The 15194-nt window shown below is 46.5% G+C and overlaps 1 protein-coding gene across 9 annotated transcripts in view; it reads left to right on the top strand.

Annotated features, from left to right (window-relative positions):
- Positions 1 to 15194, top strand: part of LOC112225602 (diacylglycerol kinase beta) — a 141743-nt gene that overhangs the window by 32444 nt on the left and 94105 nt on the right. For 6 of the 9 annotated variants that reach the window (XR_006080029.1, XR_006080030.1, XM_042306599.1 and 3 more), the window contains exon 1: positions 12619 to 14039. Coding sequence is in view for 7 of the 9 variants with exons in the window: in XM_042306599.1 (XP_042162533.1) it covers positions 13670 to 14039 (370 nt within the window). In the remaining 2 variants the exon portion in view is untranslated. Of the gene's footprint in view, positions 1 to 3590; positions 3668 to 12618; positions 14040 to 15194 lie in introns of those variants that run through there. The other 3 variants (XM_042306600.1, XM_042306601.1, XM_042306603.1) reach the window with 2 other exon arrangements.

Raw genomic sequence — 15194 nt, 5'->3', positions numbered from 1 at the left:
AGTCTTGTCTGTGAATTCTTTACTCACAGGTTTTATACCCTTGGGTCAGAAGTGGGCGTAACCGCCTTTAGGGCAATTCTCTGGGCATACCAAGTGAGGGCAATGAGGGCAAGGTCTAGATTTCACTCAAATCCAATTTTAGACAACTTAACATTTAATCTTTACCAAAACATTCCCTTTGATTTGGACATTTTCCACACAACGTACAATGTATAAACATCAAACATATACTAGGAAAACTCTTCACGTTACAATGTTTTCGTAATAACGTCATCTATTAACCTTTAATAACAAAACAAAAATGATATACATTTTCATATTTCATCTATCGTCATGACCACCAATGTGGCTGACGGAAACCCTTGTTCCTAAGTCCCTTTATTTCATGTTTAATGTTCTGAGGCTGGTTCTCCATAGTAACAGGACAAAGGAATTTGTCTGTGGCCTGAGATTTACCAGGGGCGTGAGGGGTCATAAAACCCCCACATCTTCAGATCCCTAGATCTCTCTTCCTCTGTTGGGGTTGAGAGATAATCTGTAGGGTTGTGGTCTCCTGTAACCTTACCTGATCAGGACAGTCATGACAAGATATAATCTAACTCTATATTCAACTCCAGAGATGATTCAGTATGCTATAGGGGTTGTTCTAACAAAGGAGAGGAGAGAGAGGGGGTGATTATCCAACCCATTAAGATATACCGTATCTAATTACATTTCTATGGTCTAACCCAACTCGGAGTCTGAGATAATTCTGTGTGCCGTAAGATTTTTGTTGTATTAAAGAGAGAAAAGAGAGTGGGCATCCAAACCATCTCTACAGAGATGATTCACTATTGCATTCCTAACAACTTTCCTGGCTTAATTGGTCTATTTGTTGAATTAATTAGCTAAACTCATTTTTACCTCTATTAGATTTGCGCCTCATGATCTACCCTGATGATCTTCTCAGATACAGCTAGGGCCCAAAAGACAATCAGCATATCCAGCAGCATTTCCCCCACCCAATGATATGCCTGGTGCCAAATCTACTAAACTAATGGATTTAATTGGACAATTACAATGCCAGATTGTATATGCTCCTTGATCAATAGTTTTCTACCCTCAGAGTCTCAGACAGAAGCTAGTCATTCTGGGAAGTCACACTTCCTTATGTCATGAGGCCGGCAAATATAGGTTTATGGTGGATACAGAGTCTGACACTCTTCTACCCTATAGTACATATTACAATATTTTCAAGTGTTGCACATGTAAAGTAGTCTTAAATTCTTACACAGTACACAGTATGACGTGCATATCTTTGTCATGCACTGTATAAACTCTCCCGTCACTCAATTTCAATTCATGGCGCTTTATTGGCATGGGAAACATATGTTAACATTGCCAAAGCAAGTTAAGTAGATATTACACAAAAGTGAAATAAACAATAAAAATTAACAGTAAACATTACACTCGCCTGCTACACTAACTACTTCTCAGATAGAGTTCAGTGTGCCAAATCGGAGGGCCTGTTATCTGGACCTCTGGCAGTCGCTATGGGGGTGCCACAGGGTTCAATTCTCGCTGCCCGCACCCGCCCGCCCAACTAGCATCACTACTCTGGACAGTTCTGACTTAGAATATGTTGACAACTACAAATACCTAGGTGTCTGGCTAGACTGTAAACTCTCCTTCCAGACTCACATTAAGCATCTCCAATCCAAAGTTAAATCTAGAATCGGCTTCCTATTTCGCAACAAAGCCTCCTTCACTTATGCTACCAAGCATACCCTCGTAAAACTGACTATCCTACAGATCCTTGATTTCGGCGATGCCATTTACAAATTAGCCTCCAACACTCAACTCAGCAAATTGGATGCAGTCTATCACAGTGCCATCCGTTTTGTCACCTCATATACTTGTCACGTTCCTTGTATTGATGAGACCAAAGCGCAGCGTGATATGAATACATTCTTCTTTTAATAAAGAAAAAAAAAAAAACGTGCCGCTACATAGACCGAGTGCTGACATGCAACTACACATAGACAATAACCCACAAACTATCCCAGGAATATGGCTACGTAAATATGGTCCCCAATCAGAGACAACGATAAACAGCTGCCTCTGATTGAGAACCAATCTAGGCAACCATAGACATAAAAACACCTAGACTGGGTCCCACCATAAACATACAAAAACCCTAGACAGGAAAAAACACATATATCACCCTTGTCACACCCTGACCTAACCAAAATAATTAAGAAAACAAAGATAACTAAGGTCAGGGCATGACAATACTACCCACCACTGCGACCTGTATGCTCTCGTTGGCTGGTCCTCGCTATATATTAGTCGCCAAACCCACTGTCTCCAGGTAATCTACAAGTCTTTACTAGGTATAGCTCCACCTTATCTTAGCTCACTGGTCACCATAGCAATATCCACCCATAGCACGCGCCTCAGCAGGTATATTTTATCCACAAAGTCAAAACCTACTTTGGCCGCCTTTCCTTCCAGTTCTCTGCTGCCAATGACAGGAACGAATTGCAAAAATCACTGAAGTTGGAGACTTACAGTGCCTTGCGAAAGTATTCCGAATACTGTATATCTCCCTCACTAACTTTAAGCATCAGCTGACAGAGCAGCTTACCGATCGCTGAAGCTGTAAGCAGCCCATCTGTAAATAGCCCATCCAACTAACTACCTACCTCATCCCCATATTTGTTTTTGTTTTTCTGCTATTTCACACCAGTATTTCTACTTGCACATCCTCATCTGCACATATATCACTCCAGTGTAAATTGCTAAATTGTAATTACTTTGCCACTACTGGCCTATTTATTGCCTTACCTCCTTAATTAATTTGCACACACTGTATACAGATTTTTTTCTTCTATTGTGTTATTGACTGTACGTTTGTTTATCTCATGTGTAACTCTGTTGTTTTTGTCGCACTGCTTTGCTTTATCTGGGCCAGGTTGCAGTTGTAAATGAGAACTTGTTCTCAACTGGCCTACCTGGTTAAATAAAGGTGAAATTTAAAAAAATACATTAAAAAAACTCCCAGAAGTTCCAAAATATTAAAGACATTTCAAATGTCATATTATGTATATATACAATGTAAAAATGTGCAAATGATTACAGTACAAAGGGGAAAGTAAATAAACATAAATATGGGTTGTATTTACAATGGTGTTTGTTCTTCACTGGTTGACGTTTTCTTGTGGCAACAGGTCACAAATCTTTCAGCTGTGATGGCACACTGTGGTATTTCACCCAGTAGTTATGGGAGTTTATCAAAATCGGGTTGTTTTTGAATTCTTTGTGGATCTGTGTAATCTGAGGGAAATATGTGTCTCTAATATGGTCATACATTTGACAGGAGGTTAGGAAGTGCAGCTCAGTTTCCACCTCATTTTGTGGTCAGGGTGCACATAGCCTGTTTTCTATTGAGAGCCAGGTCTGCCGACAGTAATCTTTCTCAATAGCAAGGCTATGCTCACTGAATCTGTACAAAGTCAAAGTTTTCAAAGTTTTCAGAGTCAAAGTTTTCCCTGACTTTGGGTCAGTCACAGTGGTCAGGTATTCTGCCACTCACTCTCTCTCTTTCTCAGATTCCACCAAGAAGCTGAAGGATGTTCTGGGGGAGTTTCACGGTGAAGGAGTCCTCTCCAAGTACAATCCTGAGCAGGTACAGTACGTCTCTGCCTCACCCCTTTCCTCCCTTATACCTCTCCTCTCCCCTCCTCCTTGTCCCTCCTTTCCTCTCACCCCACTTCTCCTCTCCTCCCCTATTTTCTCCTCCCCTACCCTTCCTGAGGGAAATCAATAGATTAGTTATGTTATTAAGACCCTGGTTATCCCATGACTCAGTCCTTAGCTCCATCACTGAAACGCTTAGTCATCCCCTCCATTTCGAGTGTAATGAGGTGAGAAACACTTCCTCCCTCCCTTGCCCTCACCATCAACGTGCCTCTGACGCCTTTTAGCCTCCACGGTGACGACAGAGGGGACACGCGTTACGTCATCGTGGTAACGAGGATAGGTGGCGCTGTCATTCTATTATGGTCTGTCTGGATGGGTCACCACTCCACTTCCCCTGTCCCTAACCCTACTCATTTCTAATCTCCTGCCCCCTTTCCTTCTAATAACTCCAGCATTGTGACATGAGTAACAGCCTCACAGCGGCTGGGTGGCGCCATCAGAGCCCCAGTCGCACTCAGACATCATGTGGCCTGTGGTGTGATCACCAGACCCAACGAGGACAGGCGAAGGGCTGCTGGTATTCTCTGCATTGTGTGGCAAGGAGCGAGGTAACTCTTGTGCTCGTGTAATCCATTAGTCGTTCTCTTGGTGACTCATCAATCCTTGCCTGTTCTGGAAGCTGCCTTGAACGCCGGTGACAAACCATCAGTGGAGTTGCCCCCCCCCGCCTCCGACCGCCTCCGACTGTATTTCTTCATGACAGATGAGCGATAAGGCGGACAGGGGACTGTAAATTAAAGGGTGGAGGTGTTTCCACACACATACACACACACACTTTCCACAGGAGGCACTGACGGAGGGAACATCAATTAGATGGAGTATAATTTATGACTGTGTCATTCAGTTGAGCTCATCTCGCTGTGAGACTGTCATCCCTGAGGATGTATGTCACTTTAGTGACCGAGGACCCCAGGAGTGACAAGAACTAATGTTCCTTTAATACATATTGAGAACACAGGCAGGGTTGGGAGCCAGGGTTTAATATGTATTGATCATACAGGCAGGGTTGGGAGCCAGGGTTTAATATGTATTGATAATACAGGCAGGGTTGGGAGCCAGGGTTTAATATGTATTGATCATACAGGCAGGGTTGGGAGCCAGGGTTTAATATGTATTGATATACAGATCATACAGGCAGGGGTTGGGAGCCAGGGTTTAATATGTATTGATAATACAGGCAGGGTTGGGAGCCAGGGTTTAATATGTATTGATCATACAGGCAGGGTTGGGAGCCAGGGTTTAATATGTATTGATCATACAGGCAGGGTTGGGAGCCAGGGTTTAATATGCATACAGGCAGGGTTGGGAGCCAGGGTTTAATATGTATTGATAATACAGGCAGGGTTGGGAGCCAGGGTTTAATATGTATTGATCATACAGGCAGGGTTGGGAGCCAGGGTTTAATATGTATTGATAATACAGGCAGGGTTGGGAGCCAGGGTTTAATATGTATTGATAATACAGGCAGGGTTGGGAGCCAGGGTTTAATATGTATTGATCATACAGGCAGGGTTGGGAGCCAGGGTTTAATATGTATTGATAATACATGCAGGGTTGGGAGCCAGGGTTTAATATGTATTGATAATACAGGCAGGGTTGGGAGCCAGGGTTTAATACATATTGAGAACACAGGCAGGATTGGGAGCCAGGGTTTAATATGTATTGATAATACAGGCAGGGTTGGGAGCCAGGGTTTGCTGTGCGGTCGTGGTGGAGTGTGGTGGTTTGCCCTGTGCTCTGGTGAGAGGTTTTCTGTAATAGATATAATGAAGTTTTTTAATGCAATTTAAAAAAAAATATTTCTCTTGGCTTTATTGGCTCAGGTAGTAAGGCCTCTCCCCCTCAACCTGATATTTCACCCCCATCATAACCTTTACCCTCATCCTGACCTTTTACCCCCAACATTTTACCCCCAACACTAACCTCTCTCTGTCATGACTGCATGTGCCAGACATGCATTCAAAGCTGTCCAATTTTACCCATAAATATATCCAAATGGTGAGTATGATGACACGCCCCGCTAGCGTGTCTAATTTTACCCATAAATATATCCAAATGGTGAGTATGATGACACGCCCCGCTAGCGTGTCTAATTTTACCCATAAATATATCCAAATGGTGAGTATGATGACACGCCCCACTAGCGTGTACAATTTTACCCATAAATATATCCAAATGGTGAGTATGATGACACGCCCCGCTAGCGTGTACAATTTTACCCATAAATATATCCAAATGGTGAGTATGATGACACGCCCCACTAGCGTGTACAATTTTACCCATAAATATATCCAAATGGTGAGTATGATGACACGCCCCGCTAGCGTGTACAATTTGTTTTTTACCCTCTTGTTGTGTTGGCATGGGTTCCACAATGAATTTGATTGATTTGTCAAGGCCATCACTGCTAGCAGGGAGATGTAGACAGCTTGATGGAGACATTCCAGAAATGCCTATCAAATCCTTGTGGGTGCTCTTATTACAGACAAGCATGTCTTTCTCACGACATGACCTTACGACTCTTATTTGATTTTTGGAATTTGTTTTTGGAAAGTGTGCATTTTTCTCAAAATCTGCTGTAAAGTAAATTAAGTGAATCTTTTGGTAGCTTCACCAAATAAGGAGAAGAGAGGAGGAGTGATATGAATGATGGTTCCGCAGGTCTGGCCTGCCAGCCCACTGCTCTCTCTCTCTCTCTCTCTCTCTGCCTCTGTCTCTGTCTCTGTCTGTCTGTCTGTCTCTCCCTTCATCTCTATCTCTCTCAGGGTTAGATCCACGGCACAGAGCCCAGGGAGGATCAGTAAGACACTGAACTGAATAGAGAGTTGCTATTAAGATGGGTAGTAGACTGATAGAAACTGATAGAAACTGATAGAAAGGGTTGCTAGGTAACCTGAATGAATGCTTTATGTTCCAAAACGTTTGTGTTTTGAATGACTAATACATAGCGCATGCAAGTTAATTAGTTTCATACATATTTGGTGTGAACTGTGGCACGCAGATATTGTCAGTAAAAAGTTCAGAGATGGGATGTTTACGTACATGTGTGGGTGTTGAGAGAATGAGGACTAGCTTTCAAAAGAGCCTCCGGCTGTAAGAATGTTATGACATCACGCCTGATTAACCCTAACCGCTGCTGCCGCTTACTACTGCTGCCAACCCCATGTCTCCTTACCCCCCACTATGATGTAACCCCATGCCTCCTTACCCCCCCCCCATTATGATGTAACCCCATGTCTCCTTACCCCCCCACTATGATGTAACCCCATGTCTCCTTACCCCCCCACTATGATGTAACCCCATGTCTCCTTACCCCCCACTATGATGTAACCCCATGTCTCCTTACCCCCCACTATGATGTAACCCATGTCTCCTTACCCCCCACTATGATGTAACCCCATGTCTCCTTACCCCCACTATGATGTAACCCCATGTCTCCTTACCCCCCCCACTATGAGGTAACTCCATGTCTCCTTAACCCACCCACTATGATGTAACCCCATGTCTCCTTACCCCCCACTATGATGTAACCCCATGCCTCTCCCCCCACTATGATGTAACTCCATGCCTCCTTACCCCCCACTATGATGCAACTAACCCCCCACTATGATTTACCTCCATGCCTCCTTACCCCCCACTATGATTTAACCCCATGTCTCCTTCTTACCCCCCACTATGATGTAACCCCATGTCTCCTTACCCCCCCACTATGATGTAACCCCATGTCTCCTTACCCCCCACTATGATGTAACCCCATGTCTCCTTACCCCCCACTATGATGTAACCCCATGTCTCCTTACCCCCCACTATGATGTAACCCCATGTCTCCTTACCCCCCACTATGATGTAACCCCATGTCTCCTTACCCCCACTATGATGTAACCCCATGTCTCCTTACCCCCCCACTATGATGTAACCCCATGTCTCCTTACCCCCCACTATGATGTAACCCCATGTCTCCTTACCCCCACTATGATGTAACCCCATGTCTCCTTACCCCCCACTATGATATAACCCCATGTCTCCTTCTTACCCCCCACTACGATGTAACCCCATGTCTCCTTCTTACCCCCCGCTATGATGTAACCCCATGTCTCCTTCTTACCCCCCACTACGATGTAACCCCATGTCTCCTTCTTACCCCCCCACTATGATGTAACTCCATGTCTCCTTACCCCCCACTATGATGTAACTCTGTGTCTCCTTACCCCCCACTATGATGTAACTCTGTGTCTCCTTACCCCCCACTATGATGTAACCCCGTGTCTCCTTACCCCCCACTATGATGTAACTCCATGTCTCCTTACCCCCCACTATGATGTAACCCCAAATCTCCCTACCCCCCAATATGATGTAACTCCATGTCTCCTTACCCCCCCCACTATGATGTAACCCCATGTCTCCTTACCCCCCCACTGTGATGTAACTCCATGTCTCCTTACCCCCCCACTATGATGTAACCCCATGTCTCCTTACCCCCCACTATGATTTAACTCCATGCCTCCTTACCCCCCACTATGATGTAACTCCATGCCTCCTTCTTACCCCCCCCACTATGATGTAACCCCATGTCTCCTTCTTACCCCCACTATGATTTAACCCCATGCCTCCTTATCCCCCCACTATGATGTAACCCCATGTCTCCTTCTTACCCCCCCCACTATGATGTAACCCCATGTCTCCTTCTTACCCCCCACTATGATGTAACTCTGTGTCACCTTCTTACCCCCCCACTATGATGTAACCCCATGTCTCCTTACCCCCCCCACTATGATGTAACCCCATGTCTCCTTACCCCCACTATGATGTAACCCCATGTCACCTTCTTACCCCCCCACTATGATGTAACCCCATGTCTCCTTCTTTACCCCCCACTATGATGTAACCCCATGTCTCCTTACCCCCCACTATGATGTAACCCCATGCCTCCTTACCCCCCACTATGATGCAACCCCATGTCTCCTTCTTACCCCCCACTATGATGTAACTCCATGCCTCCTTACCCCCCACTATGGTTTAACCCCATGTCTCCTTCTTACCCCCTACTATGATGTAACCCCATGTCTCCTTCTTACCCCCCACTATGATGTAACCCCATGTCTCCTTACCACCCCCACTATGATGTAACCCCATGTCTCCTTACCCCCCACTATGATGTAACCCCATGTCTCCTTACCCCCCACTATGATGTAACCCCATGTCTCCTTACCCCCCCACTATGATGTAACCCCATGTCTCCTTACCCCCCCCACTATGATGTAACCCCATGTCTCCTTACCCCCCCACTATGATGTAACCCCATGTCTCCTTACCCCCCCCACTATGATGTAACTCTGTGTCTCCATACCCCCCCACTATGATGTAACCCCATGTCTCCTTACCCCCCACTATGATGTAACCCCATGTCTCCTTTCCCCCCACTATGATGTAACCCCATGTCTCCTTACCCCCCACTATGATGTAACCCCATGTCTCCTTACCCCCCACTATGATGTAACCCCATGTCTCCTTACCCCCCCACTATGATGTAACCCCATGTCTCCTTACCCCCCCCACTACGATGTAACCCCATGTCTCCTTACCCCCCACTATGATATAACCCCATGTCTCCTTCTTACCCCCCACTACGATGTAACCCCATGTCTCCTTCTTACCCCCCCCGCTATGATGTAACCCCATGTCTCCTTCTTACCCCCCCACTACGATGTAACCCCATGTCTCCTTCCTACCCCCCACTATGATGTAACTCCATGTCTCCTTACCCCCCACTATGATGTAACTCCATGTGTCTCCTTACCCCCCACTATGATGTAACCCTGTGTCTCCTTACCCCCCACTATGATGTAACTCCATGTCTCCTTACCCCCCACTATGATGTAACCCCAAATCTCCCTGATGTAACTCCATGTCTCCTTACCCCCCACTATGATGTAACCCCATGTCTCCTACCCCCCACTATGATGTAACTCCATGTCTCCTTACCCCCCCCACTATGATGTAACCCCATGTCTCCTTACCCCCCCCACTATGAAGTAACTCCATGTCTCCTTAACCCCCCACTATGATGTAACTCCATGCCTCCTTACCCCCCCACTATGATGTAACTCCATTTCTCCTTACCCCCCCCCACTATGATTTAACTCCATGCCTCCTTACCCCCCACTATGATGTAACCACATGTCTCCTTCTTACCCCTACTATGATGTAACCCCATGTCTCCTTCTTACCCCCCACTATGATGTAACCCCATGTCTCCTTATCCCCCACTACGATGTAACCCCATGTCTCCTTACCCCCACTATGATGTAACCCCATGTCTCCTTACCCCCCACTATGATGTAACCCCATGTCACCTTCTTACCCCCCACTACGATGTAACCCCATGTCTCCTTCTTTACCCCCCACTATGATGTAACCCCATGTCTCCTTACCCCCCACTATGATGTAACCCCATGTCTCCTTACCCCCCCACTATGATTTAACCCCATGTCTCCTTCTTACCCCCCCACTATGATGTAACCCCATGCCTCCTTACCCCCCACTATGGTTTAACCCCATGTCTCCTTCTTACCCCCCACTATGATGTAACCCCATGTCTCCTTCTTACCCCCCCACTATGATGTAACCCCATGTCTCCTTACCCCCCCACTATGATGTAACCCCATGTCTCCTTACCCCCCACTATGATGTAACCCCATGTCTCCTTACCCCCCCCACTATGATGTAACCCCATGTCTCCTTACCCCCCCCCACTATGATGTAACCCCATGTCTCCTTACCCCCACTGTGATGTAACCCCATGTCTCCTTACCCCCCCACTATGATGTAACCCCATGTCTCCTTCTTACCCCCACTATGATGTAACCCCATGTCTCCTTACCCCCCACTATGATGTAACCCCATGTCTCCTTACCCCCCCACTATGATGTAACCCCATGGCTCCTTACCCCCCCACTATGATGTAACCCCATGTCTCCTTCTTACCCCCCACTATGATGTAACCCCATGTCTCCTTCTTACCCCCCACTACGATGTAACCCCATGTCTCCTTACCCCCCACTATGATATAACCCCATGTCTCCTTCTTACCCCCCACTACGATGTAACCCCATGTCTCCTTCTTACCCCCCCCACTATGATGTAACCCCATGTCTCCTTCTTACCCCCCCACTACGATGTAACCCCATGTCTCCTTCTTACCCCCCCACTATGATGTAACTCCATGTCTCCTTTTCCCCCCACTATGATGTAACTCTGTGTCTCCTTACCCCCCCCCCACTATGATGTAACCCTGTGTCTCCTTCCCCCCACTATGATGTAACCCCGTGTCTCCTTACCCCCCCACTATGATGTAACCCCATGTCTCCTTACCCCCCCCCCACTATGATGTAACCCCAAATCTCCCTACCCCCCAATATGATGTAACTCCATGTCTCCTTACCCCCCACTATGATGTAACCCCATGTCTCCTCCCCCCCCACTATGATGTAACCCCATGTCTCCTTCTTTCTGATGTAACTCCATGCCTCCTTAACCCCTATGATGTAACTCCATTTCTCCTTACCCCCCACTATGATTTAACTCCATGCCTCCTTACCCCCCACTATGATGTAACCACGTCTCCTTCTTACCCCCCCCAACTATGATGTAACCCCATGTCTCCTTCTTACCCCCCCACTATGATGTAACCCCATGTCTCCTTATCCCCCCACTACTTGTAACCCCATGTCTCCTTTCCCCCCCCACTATGATGTAACCCCATGTCTCCTTCTCTGATGTAACCCCATGTCACCTTCTTACCCCCCCACTACGATGTAACCCCATGTCTCCTTCTTTACCCCCCCACTATGATGTAACCCCATGTCTCCTTACCCCCCCCCCACTATGATGTAACCCCATGTCTCCTTACCCCCACTATGAAGTAACTCCATGTCTCCTCCCCCCACTATGATGTAAACCCATGTCTCCTTACCCCCCACTATGATGTAACTCCATGCCTCCTTACCCCCCCCCCACTATGATGTAACCCATGCCTCTTACCCCCCACTATGATGCAACTTTTCTCCTTACCCCCCACTATGATTTAACTCCATGCCTCCTTACCCCCCCCCCCACTATGATTTAACCCCATGTCTCCTTCTTACCCCCTACTATGATGTAACCCCATGTCTCCTTCTTACCCCCCACTATGATGTAACCCCATGTCTCCTTTCTCCCCCCACTATGATGTAACCCCATGTCTCCTTCCCCCACTTGATGTAACCCCATTCTCCCCCCACTATGATGTAACCCCATGTCTCCTTCTATGATGTAACTCCATGTCTCCCCCCCCCACTATGATGTAACCCCATGTCTCCTTACTTTCTCTTTCCCCCCACTATGATGTAACCCCATGTCTCCCTACCCCCCACTATGATGTAACCCCATGTCTCCTTCCACTATGATGTAACCCCATGTCTCCTTACCCCCCCACTATGATGTAACTCCATATCTCCTTACCCCCCCACTATGATGTAACCCCATGTCTCCTTCTTACCCCCCACTATGATGTAACTCCATGTCTCCTTCTTACCCCCCACTATGATGTAACCCCATGTCTCCTTTCTCTTTCCCCCCACTATGATGTAACCCCATGTCTCCTTCTTGTCTCCTTCTTACCCCCCACTATGATGTAACCCCATGTCTCCTTCTTTCTCTTTCTCCCCCACTATGATGTAACCCCATGTCTCCTTCTTACCCCCCACTATGATGTAACCCCATGTCTCCTTCTTACCCCCCCCCCCACTATGATGTAACCCCATGTCTCCTTCTTACCCCCCACTATGATGTAACCCCATGTCTCCTTCTTACCCCCCACTATGATGTAACCCCATGTCTCCTCCTACCCCCCACTATGATGTAACCCCATGTGTTCTTCTTTCTCTTTCTCCCCCCCTCCCCACTGTCAAACAGAAGCAAGACGTTCTCAACCAAGTAAGCCACAGCCCCTGTTGGGGGTCTGCATGGTCTGTGGTTTCTGTGTCTTACTCTACAGACTGCACGTAACATACTGAACCCTGTATCATCAGAGACACTAACCCAACCCGCTGTCACCACCAGTCAGAGGGCACAGGTTAAAGATTAGGGGTCATGTCCCGTGCTGATTTTTGTGTCTAACATACTGCATGTAACATACATAACTCTATCCCATCAGAGACGTTTGTAACATGACGTACTACGGTACCAATAATGCTCTCTCACCCAATCCCAGGTCAAAGGTCAGGGTTCAGGTCCTATGCTACTTTCTGATGCTCAACTTACCAACATGTAACAACAGTGTATCCATAATTCAGGAATGTTGTGTTTTGTTTTTCAACGGCAAGGCTAATGGCACCGATCCCTGTGTGAATGCCAGTTCAGACAACCTCATGTTGTTTCTGTAAAGGTATCTTGCCTGAGGATTCTCTGTCAGGCATTTTACTGTGTCTGCCTGCTGATGAAGTGACTCAGGATTGTTTCTGTGTACTGTCTGTTTCACTCACATTCAACTTTTAAAGGTTGGCTAAAATGTCAGCCTACGATCCAACTGATTTCTGTTTCTCCAAATGAATGATTTCCTGACTCTTCTCAGCTGTATGGTTTTATTCCGAGTCCCAAAAGCAATGTGTGATCGTCATGCTCTTTAGAGAGGTGATTGAATATGACCTACTAATTTCAAATGCAATACTGCAGATCATCAGTAAAACTCTCAGCATTACAATTCAGGAAAACACATTTTCTAAAGGTTTCATTCCTCTTATATACTGATTTTCAGCATTATGCCTCCTACTGGGCACACACTGGTTGAATCAACATTGTTTGCAGGTCATATCAATGAAATTATGTTGAACCAATAATCAACATTGAATTGACATCTGTGCTCAGTAGGCTCCTTTATTTCTACTGTAGTATGTGGTTAACAACACTTCACATGGGTTTTGCCATCCCACATAAATCCAGTGAACAAATTAGAAAATGGGAGGCAAAAATAAGCAAGGTGATAGTACCTTTCATCCCTTGGTGGTGTCCCTTCTTTCTGCTGGCCAGACCCTCTCTTGTGTACTCTACAAAGGTACCTGACTTCTCCTGTCTATCTCTCCATCCCCTCCAATCATCCATGTGTCTGCAGCCCATAGACTACCAGGGTTTCCAGCTTTTCATGGCCACCTACCTGGAGAACGACATCCCTGAGGAGCTGTGTCAGCACCTATTCACCTCCTTCAAGAGCAAGACAGGGGGCTGCTCTCCTGAGATGCCCCGAGCAGGAGTAGGACTCCTGGGTAAGTAGTGTCCTACCTCACCCTGCTGGTCACTCATTCTGGCTGGCAGTGTTTTTTTTGTCTTCAGTTTTTGCGAAAAAATATCAGCTTTTATTGGACAAGTTCAGGTATTACCTTCCCGTTTTAAAATGTTTCATAATGTTTTATCCCTACTAAACATGACCAGGGTAGATATCAACAGTGTCTTTCCTGGCTCTCAGTAGTAGTTGCATTTGAACTGGGGTTGATTGAGTATCTGGTTCTTGTTGAATGGATGGAGTTATGCTTGTTGGTACAGATGTAGAATTTTAATTTGATCACAATTTTCCTACACTACAGGAAATGCAGATGAGCTTTGTGATTTATATAAATTAATTGAAAATCCACACTAACTAACGCACAGTTGGAGGATTTGCTGTAACGACATAGGTCAAATTAACATCCTACATTTGTATACTACTGTATGCATGGACCAAATTAGATTCCCTCTCAGGTTAACCCTAGTCTCAGAGAGTGTTTCCTTCTGATTTGCAACTGAAAATGTTTTTCTCAAACACTTTCCATACACGCAATGCAAACACTGCCCATCTGCTGCTGTACTTTCCATGGCAGATCCTTCAGGAACACACACACCATACCTGTGTTCCATTTGATTAGATTGATTCATCAGACGATGGTGCTGGAGTGGTCACAGACACGGACATCTTTAGGGTGGTTTACTTCCACTGTCCCTCACTACTGAGCAGCTGAACACTTGGGGACAGATTGGAGGATTCTAACCCCTCTCCAAATGGAGGGACGGGATGGAGAGATTTGCATTCAAGCACACCCAACTATCTGAGAGGGAGGGAGAGAGGGAGAGAGAGAGGGAGAGAGGGAGGGAGGGAGAGAGAGAGAGAGAGAGAGAGAGAGAGAGAGAGAGAGAGAGAGAGGGGGGGAGAGGGAGGGAGGGAGGGAGGGAGAGAGAGAGAGAGAGAGAGAGAGAGAGAGAGAGAGAGAGAGAGAGAGAGGGAGGTAGGAGAGAGAGAGAGAGAGAGAGGGAGGGAGAGAGAGGGGAGGTAGAGGGACAGAGAGAGAGGGGGAGGGAGAGAAGAGAGGGAGAGAGGGAGGGGAGGGAGTGAGCGAGGGAGGGAGGGAGAGAGAGAGCGAGAAGGGAGAGAGAGAGAGGGAGGGAGA

Source organism: Oncorhynchus tshawytscha, linkage group LG26 (genome assembly GCF_018296145.1).
Source record: "Oncorhynchus tshawytscha isolate Ot180627B linkage group LG26, Otsh_v2.0, whole genome shotgun sequence".
NCBI lineage: Eukaryota > Metazoa > Chordata > Actinopteri > Salmoniformes > Salmonidae > Oncorhynchus > Oncorhynchus tshawytscha.
The sequence above is the reverse complement of the archived record's forward strand: the minus strand, read 5'-3'. Positions and strand labels throughout refer to the sequence as shown.